A 10,451-nucleotide genomic window follows, 5' to 3' on the forward strand; every position below is an offset into this window, starting at 1 on the left:
TGCCCCAGCAGAAACATACAGATTGATAAAACAAAGTAGAAAGTCCAGAAATAGACCTGAACACATAGAGAAATTTAGAATATAACAAAGGTGTCCCCTCAAATCAGTGGTAAAAAGATGCACTGTTCAGTAAAGTGCTATTGGGGCAACTGGGTAGCCATTTTAAGAGTAATAAAGTTGGATCTGTACCTCAGACCTTTCACCATAAGAAATTCCAAATGAATCAGATTTAAGTAGAAGCAAATCAGACTTGTAAAAATACTTGAGTAAACCATAGGAATTTTGTTTTTTTATGTAAACTCCAACTTCAATGTGGGGCTTGAACTCAGCCCTGAGATCAAGAGTCACATGCTACACTGACTGAGCCAGCTAACTGACCGCCCCTGGCCGTAGGAAATTTCTTTTTTTTTTTTTTTTAAGCTTATTTATTTATTTTGAGAGAGTGAGAACACATAAGCGGATGAGGAGCAGAGAGAGAGGGAGAGAGAAATCCAGGCAGACTCTTGATTTCGGCTCAAGTCATAATCCCAGGGTTGTGGGACTGAGCCCTGTGTTGGGCTCTCCATGGAGTGTAGAGCCTGCTTATGATTCTCTCCTACTCTCACGTGCTCACGTGCTCTCTCTCTCGCGCTCTCTCTCTCTCTCTCTCTCTCTCAAATTAAAAACACACGTAACACACACAAAATAAGATGCACTGCTTTATATGTTTGTATAATCAGTGTCTTAAGATAATGTTATACTAGAGCCGAAATTGTCTATAGAGTGCTGCCATTTGTATAAAGTAGTAGAAGTTTCAGAGGAATGGAAATTCCTTAAGAGTTCTTTGTTTTATAGAGACCACTTCTGCAGCCATGTCTTCTATAAACAGTTATAAATGAGAGACATGCTTGCTCAAAATCAGAATTTGAACCCATCCCCAAATGCCTGATGTTTTCTCTTTGGCCATATTTATAGACTTGTTCTCTCCACCTGAGAGTATAAAAGTCATTGTTATTCAAGAAGCAGTTTGGTAATCTTAGGTATTAAGTGTCCCCTGGTCATTTTCTAGTCCAGAAAACAGATACCTTGAAAAACTGTTGCTATATTCTCCTTAGTGTATATATCAGCACATCTCTGGCTCAAGAGCACACCTTATGCAAGGAGTTTTCAGTGTTCTGAAACTGCCTTCCTCATGATGGAAATTATAAAAACAAATCAAATGATGAGGGAGAGAGGACACACCAGATAAGACTTTCTCTAAAACCACTCTAGGCAAGGTGGGCTCTCCATAGAAAGTGTCTGTGCTTTTGAGACAGCCTGTTCATTTCCAGTGAGAGTAGCCTTGCTGAAGAAGCCAAAGTTTGGTGAGAGGCCAGGAATTCCAGAATCTGATCTCTGCTTATGGATCTTTACCTCAGCTCAGAAACAATGTAGATACATACTCCCCTGATTTGCAAGTCAGAATGACTGTTGGGGAGGCTCATCTTTCACTCTCCAACTGCCCATCCAACATCTTTAATGTAGCAGTTGCTACTGTTAAGAACCAAAGTATTTGTCCTCTTTTGGAATGCCAGTGCTAAATCGCTATGAAGAAATTGTATACTTATTATTATTTATGTAAATTTTCCACAAGCGTGTTCTCTGCTGAATTGTAATTGAACCAAACCGAATCTCAATTATGATTTTCAGAAAGAAACTAAAACAGTGCCAAAAAGTTAATTAACATGCTCTGCAGACTCTGCTCTTCTTATCTGAATGAAACAAGTTTAAAATATAGAAACTTTGTAGTGATAAATTAATACTATTAATAGTTAATATAAAAGTTATCACAGTAAGTTACTACTGAGATGAATGTGGTGACCTAAGGGTTGAAGCTATTATCTTCCACATTGTAGCAACGATGAATAATAAACAAATGAATTGAGTATACTCATAACCAAATAAATAAAGGGGTAAATTTTATGGTATGTGAACCAAGACTCATTGAGGACTGATCAAAGGTCTATAGCAGGAAATGCACAAGATGGGGTGTAGAATATCTTGTCCTACCAGAAAGTGATGAAGCTCCCGAAGACTACTAAAATCATGTCATAGAGACTCAGAAACCAATTTGGAACTCCCACTGGCCACAGATGAAGCAGAGCATCAGAAGAAATAATAACTACAACAGATTGAAGCACAAGAAATAATGTTTAAATGGAGAAGTTTATAATGACCTTTTTAAAACAATCCATTGGCCATATTTGGATGAGATTGGAGAACCAAGTAATTGTTTAGAAATCAGTAAATAAAGAGAAAGAACCAAGCATGAGTTGTTTTTCCTGTGCATAAGGTATCACAGGGTTACTAAGAATTGTTGAGCATGAAGTTTCAGTTTAGATAGAAGAATTCTGCCAAATGAATTGAGGAGTGCAAGACTGTAATTAAGTATGACCCTAAAGAAGTAATAAATACAAAGTTCTTCATTGGCTAGTAATATTTTAAAAAGGTCAACAACAGGTATCCTGCTCCTCATGATGAAAGTATACACCACCATCTAAAACTCTTCCTTTTGGGGTGCCTAGGTGGCTCAGTCAGTTAAGCAACCAATTTAGGCTCAGGTCATGATCTCATGGTTCATGGGTTCAGGCCCCACATCAGGCTCTGTGCTTACAGCTCAGAGCCTGGAACCTGCTTTGGATTCTGTGTCTCCCTCTTTCTCTGCCCCTTCCCTGCCCATGCTCTGTCTCTCTCTCTCTCTCAAAAATAAACAAACATTAAAGAATAATAATAACAAAAATAAGAAAATTAAAATCTTCCTATCAAAACGCCTATAACTGATTATGCCTCTATATCTAATTGTCAATCTGTAGGAAACACCTATAGTATCTTCCTTACGTTTGGGTCACAAGAACGGGTTAAATGACATTTTGTGGGTGTAGTCATAATCTAGACTGGGGAAGCTACAGGTCAGACAACCTGGTTTCTTCACCAAATAAATGACAAAATAAAAAAGACAAAATAGATCACTAGTAATACATGAGATGGTATTAATTAGAATTAAAAGTTCCAGGGACTTGTGTTTGAGAGAAAGGTAAAAATATTAACGTGCTCCTGTTTCCAAGTTAAGTAAACTTAAAAATCTTGCCAACCACTGAAGAGGAATGTATAATTTCCAAGCCAGGAAAGGGGGATAAAAGAAAGTGACTAGTCAGTTAAGGAGAAGAAAAGAAACATTGAAAAGATAAAAGAAAATATAAAATATGATGGTAGATATAAATACTGCTATATTGGGGCGCTTGGGTGGCTTAGTCAGTTAAGCATCCGACTTTTGCTTGGGTCATGATCTCGCAGTTCGTGGGTTCGAGCCCCGCGTCGGGCTCTGTGCTGACTACCAGCTCAGAGCCTGGAGCCTATTTCAGAGTCTGTGTCTCCCTCTCTCTCTGACCGTCCCCTGCTCATGCTGTCTCTCTCTCTCTCTCTCCTAGAAATAAAAAAAAAAATAAATAAATATTGCTATATCATTGTCAGTAAGTATAATTGGATTAAATTTCATAAAGCTGAAGATTGGCAGCCTAGAAAAGAAAATCTAGTACGTGTTTTGCTCATGAGACACATCTAAAACTCATTACAGGGGCGCCTGGATGGCTCAATCAGTCAGGTGTCCAGCTTCGGCTCAGGTTATGATCTCGCAGTTTGTGGGATCAAGCCCCACGTCAGGCTCTTTGCTGTTGGTGTAGAGCCCACTTGGGATCCTTGGTCTCCCTCTCTCTCTTCCCCTCTCCTGCTTGTGCTTGCTCACACTCTCTTGCTCTGTCTGAAAAATAAATAAACATTAAAAAATATCAATCAATCTCAATCCAGAGAGGCTGAAAGAAAATGGACCCATCAAGTTCAGAAGCCAATCGGGGTGCCTGGGTGGCTTAGTCGGTTAAGCGTCCGACTTTCACTTAGGTCATGATCTCGTGGTTCGTGGGTTCGAGCCCCGCGTCGGGCTCTGAGCTGATTGCCAGCTCAGAGCCTGGAGCCTGTTTCAGTCTGTGACTCCCTCTCTCTCTGACCCTCCCCCGCTCCCGCTGTCTCTCTCTCTCCTAGAAATAAATAAAACATTAAAAAAAAAAAAAGTTCAGAAGCCAATCTTACCTCTCTTAAGAGAGTATAAAGAATTTATTTCATTCTTTTTTCAGGTTAAAGAAAAAAGAGTTTAGTTTAGAAGAAATATATACCAACAAGAATTATAAGTCTCCTCCTGCAAACAGGTAGGTACATGAATAGGAGTTAATACACTGGGAAAGCTTCTGAAATGATCGATGTAAATCTCTAATCTATTCACTTCAGAAAGGAAGTTATTGGAAATAACTAGAATTGATATTTTTAGTTCCCAGTGCTTGAACTGGGGTTGGTGGTAGGATGGGACAGAAATGTGTGTTGAGTTTGGTGAGTACAGAAAACATCATCTCCTTTCAGTTTGTACTTGTATTTTTAGCAAAAACCCAGCTGTCTTCTCGACTAGTAATCATTGATCTTCAGAGATGAGTCCAAATCCCAATACAAACAGAGTTTCACTTGGCTACCTTTGAATCTGAATTCATTTCAAGACAGGGAACATTTATTAAATTCTTATTGTGTCCAGATGGTAGCAGGAGAGTTCTAGGATTTTATCCTGTAAAGTGAACACTTGCTCTAAGACCTTTTTATAAGATCATTCATTGCAGCATTGCTAAATCATAAGAAACAATTGGAAACAAATTATTTAAATTATAATTCAACCTTATAGTGGAATACACTGTAGCCATTATAAGGAATGAATCAGATACCTGTTTTCTGAATTAGAATAATCTTAAAAGTTAGGTCAGAGAGGCACAGTGTATAAGACCGTATATGTGGTTTGCTACCAGTTGAGTACAAGAAGAAAACCAAAGTGGGAGATATATGCCATGGGTCAGCAGACTATAGGCCACATTCAGTGAGTGGCCTGTTTCTTTTTCTTTTTTTGTTAAAAGGAAGGGAAAAAAATGGTTTTTGTGTTTTTAAAGGTTGTTTAAAAATAAAAAATGTAATTGAGTCCTATGTGCTCATTAATTTTAAAATGTTTCCTATCTGTCCCTTTACACAAAAGGGCTGATCTTTGGTAATACATGATTATTTATGCATGTCTCTGATTGAATGACTTTGTGAATACATAAAAAAATTAGCTGGTGTTGCCTATGGGGGCTGGTCTTTTATTCCTTACCCTTTTGCTCAGTTTCAGTTTTTTCACTGGGTGTTCATATATTACGTATCCATAAATACATATATATCTTCATACAAAAAAAGATACTGGCCAGAGAAAGCAGTCGAGTAAGTAGTCATGAGTTGTTTCAGCCTCAGTTGACCAGAAGGGTTGGTGACCCAGGAGATGGGCCATGTGAGTCACTGTATTGGTGATTCTTTTTTGTACTCCACCCTCAGGTGTTTGGAGACCATCTTTGAGGAACCTAAGGAACGAAATGGTACGCTAATCTCAATCAGCCAACAGAAGAGAAAACGAGTTCTAGAATTTCAGGATTTTACAGTCCCACGAAAGAGGAGAGCTCGTGGTAAGGTCAAGGTGGCAGGCAGCTTTACCAGGGCCCAGAAGGCAGCTCTGCAGAGTCGAGAGCTGGATGCTCTGTTGATACAGAAACTAATGGAATTGGAGACCTTTTTTGCCAAGGAAGAGGAGGAGCAGGAGCAATCGTCTGGTTGTTGAGAAGCAGTTTGGTTTAGGGGTCTCAATTTTAGATTTTCCAGGCTCCTTGGAAGAGGTTGCCTAATTTTGCCCTACCGCCCAAACTCCTCAAAATGCAGTCCGTGGATTTTACCTATTTTAAGGTGCAACCTTTTTAGGAATTGGTGAAGGAGGGTCCTCTACTTCTTCTGCTGAGTATTGAACCTCAGGAATGCTCCCTTTCTCCTGGAAATGGTCCTGAAAACCACCTGGCCTCCTCCTCCCACTCACCATCCGCAGGAGGAGGACTCAGCATACCTTCAGTAACACTAGGATTCCAAGGACTCATAGCATTTGCACGCCCATGTGAAAGTTCTGCGTTGTTTACGGTGGTGCTAGACCAAGATTATTTAGAGTCGTGGCCTAGGGAGGGGGACCTGGCGTCCTGTCCTTTGTGGTCTCACCAGCTCATTTCAGTAGCTGAGGAAAGATGAGCTGTTGTGTTTCCTAATCCTTTGAGTCTGTCTACCCAGAATCGTGTGTGCGTGTGTGTGTGGGGTTGTGTGTGGGTGTGGGCATGTGTGGCTTTCCCCCATCATTTTCTTCCTTCTGTGACTGTGGGTCACTAGTGCCAGAGGAGCCCGTCCAGGCCCCATCAAAGTAAGTTGCACTTTTTAATGTTGTGCTGTTATTTTCATTTGTTTTTATTTCCTTTTTTTTTTTTTTGTATTATTGCTGCATGTTTGGAGCCTTTAAATGTGATTTTAAAACAAAATTAAGACATCAAGGAGAAAGACAATAACGTCTTCAGAATATATGACAGGCATTTGACCCAGTATATCAATGCATGGTATGGGACAATGGAGCGACATTTTCCCATTATGTGTTTCAAGCAGCCCTTTCCCCATCACCTTCCAGCAAAACTCATTAGAGGGAGTACTTTTTCATTTACATTCTTTCTTGCCCACTAAGTACATCTGTTTATTTTAACGATGGAAGTAAGAGCAAGTTTTCCTCCCACTCATTTAAAACAATGTGAAGCTTGGGTGTGGTCTTAGTGGATTCTATCTGAAGTGGTAGTCTGTAACAAAGTTGGGTACGACGGCTCAGTTGGTGATAAAACCGACCCAGAGGGTTTGCAGCTGTCAGAGCAACTTGCTCAAGAGTGGGGAGTGAGACGGCACGTGGTTTAGACCCAGTGATGCATCCTTGCAGGGAGATCGTGAAATTCCACGGCCATCCCTCTCTGAGGACACCATTGTACTCTGGGCTCCTGTGTCAAACCTACTGGAAATTTTGTAGAGTGCCAGAGTTGGCAGAGTTCCTTCATCTGTGCCTGCTTGAGTCTGTAGGCAGAAGGATGCTGTGTGGGTTGGCCAGGCCCAGAGGTGTCATTCATTTTCCACTTAACTCCTGTGTGCCCTTGCCCTGCTCCCCTCCCCACCTCCCCTTCCCCTGTGTTTTATTTTTCTTTCTCTCTTGCTCTCATTACAAAAATTCAGAGGATTAACATTCCTTGGCTGTTGAGTGAGATGCTACACCCAGCCTCAGGACACTGGTCCACCTCTTCCCATTCTCCTATGAGCCACTGCTAGGAAGCAGCCACCCAAGGAGACTGTCAGAGCTCCAGAGATATTGTCAAAGTCAATCTGTTAGAGAAGAGTGAGTGGTGCCGTCCTGGTGTGTCTCCTAGGGTTCCTTTGTCTCCCCACTTGTGAGTGGGTGGGGCGATGGGTGGGGGCAGGGGATCTCTATGTGCCTTTCCTTTGCAGGTTGACAGTCTGTGCCACACTGGAGCAGAAGAACTGACATGAGCAAGAAAAAAAAAAGTGCCACATCTGTCTTGTAGGCCCACTGCCTCAGACATAGCATTTAGTAAGTGAAATACACATCTGGTAACCCATAGAGACTTCTAAGGCCATGCCAAATAGCATTGAAGAGAGCCACATTTCCACACTGGCTTGGAATGTGAACCAGATTCTGCTGTTCTACACCTGCTTTACCCAGACTATATAGACACGACCTGTGTTTCACCTCAGTACCTCTTCTGTCCTGGGACAGGGTCCTTAGACACTGAATGCTTCTCTCTGTCTTTTCGCCTAAGGGAGTGGGGATTAGTATTCCATTGTACTCTCTGACAAGCATATTTAGGCAGTGCTGCTGGACAGCTTACAAACTCCCAGCAACTCAACAGAGCCCTGTTTGCCAGCTCTATTGCTGCTGTAGAAGAGTCAGCAGTGCGGCAGCCTATGTCGTCCAGCAGACTGAAGTTGAACGGGCACAGCTGTGGCATCACCACCATTACAGAGATACAATTTCAAGTTTGCCCTTATAGATGGGCATGGTATTTGTAAGAGCCAGGAGCAGTGATTTGGAACATGAGAGGCATGGAGAAAGTAGAGGCCTGGGCTCCCTCCTTGTCCTGGCAGTGTGGAAGAGAAGCAGCCCTGCCTATCCCTGAAATTCTTGGCCTGCCCTCTGGCTCACAGCCTTCGCCTGCTCCAAAGTTAAGGGGCCCCTGTTGCAAACTTGAAATTGCTTACCTGAGGTCGATACATCAAGTTCTAGCCTTGCTCAGCCACATGTCTTTGCATCCATTTTCACCGTTGGCCTGGCCAGCTGCAAGGCTACCTGTGGTCCTTGGAGCCTGTGGAACCTGCCCACAATGAGAAGTGTTAGTCAGCTGCTGACACACCACTTGCCCAGAGCTACAGGAGGTTTCCTTCTGGGGTGGGGGTTGGTAGAATTTCTGAGTATGGGGACTTCCCACCCCAAATGGTGGGAAGTTACAGTTAACTATGATTTACTCAGCTATAACTCAACTCCAGAGGTTTAGTGTTCTTAACCGACTGAGCCACCCAGGCGCCCTAGAAGTTTAGTGTTCTTAATATGGGAAAGAGAGGAGAAATCTCAGGTCCAATCAGGGTTCTGCCTATCATATTTTCACTGAAACTTCAACTATGGTCTTGTCTTTTCTTTTCTTTTCTTCTCTTTTCTTTTCTTTTCTTTTCTTTTCTTTTCTTTTCTTTTTATTTCTTTTCTTTTCTTTTTATAGCTATANGGACTTCCCACCCCAAATGGTGGGAAGTTACAGTTAACTATGATTTACTCAGCTATAACTCAACTCCAGAGGTTTAGTGTTCTTAACCGACTGAGCCACCCAGGCGCCCTAGAAGTTTAGTGTTCTTAATATGGGAAAGAGAGGAGAAATCTCAGGTCCAATCAGGGTTCTGCCTATCATATTTTCACTGAAACTTCAACTATGGTCTTGTCTTTTCTTTTCTTTTCTTCTCTTTTCTTTTCTTTTCTTTTCTTTTCTTTTCTTTTCTTTTTATAGCTATATTTGCCCCTCATCTGCTTCCTGCCCCCTTTCTCCTTCTCTTCTCTTTTGATCACCTTTCCAGCTTCATTTTCTTTGTTAGTTTAAATGTACCTCATCACACCTATTAAAACAGATTATGTCCACTTTTTCTTACTGACCTTATTCTAATAAGAGCTACAGCTGAGGGAGGTACAATGGAAAGACAGGTAGCGTTTGCCTTACTTGGAGCCTGAAGAGTTTAGAAACTCATGCTGTGAATCCCAAAACTCAGCGCTCCTTTAAGAGCTGTGAAAATCATGACATTTTGTCACAGTTTTGCCTGAAAGGGTCTTTTGCGCGGGTGCCAGAGCCAACCTGAGGTGAATTCCAGATCCTACTATCTGGACATGATCCCTCCCCACAGGGCTCACTCCCTGCCCACCAGACCAAGAGCAGCATGGAGTGTGCAGGACTGGGGTGGCAGTGCCAAGGCTCTGGTGCAGCCTAAGGGAAAGCATAGCTGGCGCTTGGTCCCCAGGCTGGGATTCCATCTCCTGATACCATGTACATTAAGGTCCGCGAAAGACCAACTTTTAGTCAGTGATGCTTTTTCTCCCATTACCTTGGGGAGAAGTATGCAGTTGGTGCTTTCTTTTAATTCTCTTGTTTTGTTTCTGTTTTGTTTATGGGAGCTTTTCCCCTGGTATCATGGAAAGGACCTCTTAAACACCACATTGTTGGGTGGCTGTATCCAAAGTCTAAATAATTGGCCAGAGGTATGGAGTAGCCTTTCCTGGATTGATGCAAAGGAAGGGCTCCTTACCACAACTGCACTTCTTGATAAAAAGCTGGCTGCAGAGGAAGACTTAATTTTACAAAAATCAAAGTTTGAGATCATCTAACCACAAATTGAGCAGCAAACGCTAATTTGATTATAAAATAAGGGTCCCCATATAGCCCACCATCTAGCACAGCATATTCTCAGATTTGATGCTTATTCATTGTGTGTCTTCACAAGCCCCTCCCTGGTGCTAAGTTGGATTTGAATTCTTGGTGAGAGTCCTTAGCACCTCCTTGGGCTGGTCTGGGCCAGTAAATAGCTGCCTGAAGTGTTTATATATTATCATGGTCAATAGTTCAGTGAAATTTGTACATTTTGGTAACATTGGCATACATGATGCCCCTGCAGTTCCTTCTGTTTGGTAGTTTGTGACTCTAAATTCCCACTGTTATGTGTGTTAATTTATGAAAATAAATTTTTTTTTGGAAAATCTTTCAAATAACTCTCAAGGCTATTATTCTATTCTTTTTTTATTATTTTATTTTTAAGTAAGCTCTGCACCCAACGTGGGGCTCGAAAACTTAACAACCCCAAGATCAAGAGTAGCAGGCTCTTCCAGCTGAGCCAGCCAGGTGCCCCTGTTATTTTATTCTTACGGCTTAGTAAGAAGTTAAAATTTTACCTATAGTGTTACGAGGTTTCACCATTTTCTGAGGACTCTC

The 10,451-nt window shown here is 41.7% G+C and overlaps 1 protein-coding gene across 4 annotated transcripts in view; it reads left to right on the forward strand.

Moving 5' to 3' along the window:
• The window catches only part of PRR14L (proline rich 14 like), a 57,672-nt gene extending 48,971 nt beyond the window's left edge, over nt 1–8,701 (forward strand). For 3 of the 4 annotated variants that reach the window (XM_077761544.1, XM_077761545.1, XM_077761548.1), the window contains 2 exons: nt 4,146–4,217; nt 5,410–6,325. In XM_077761544.1, the coding sequence (XP_077617670.1) occupies nt 4,146–4,217; nt 5,410–5,689 (352 nt within the window). In that variant the 3' untranslated portion in view covers nt 5,690–6,325. Of the gene's footprint in view, nt 1–4,145; nt 4,218–5,409; nt 6,326–7,419 lie in introns of those variants that run through there. The other variant, XM_077761546.1, reaches the window with a different exon arrangement.
• Nucleotides 8,702–10,451: the final 1,750 nt, after the last annotated feature.

The sequence above is a fragment of the Crocuta crocuta genome, unplaced genomic scaffold (genome assembly GCF_008692635.1).
Source record: "Crocuta crocuta isolate KB4526 unplaced genomic scaffold, BGI_CrCroc_1.0 scaffold348, whole genome shotgun sequence".
Classification (NCBI taxonomy): Eukaryota; Metazoa; Chordata; class Mammalia; order Carnivora; family Hyaenidae; genus Crocuta; species Crocuta crocuta.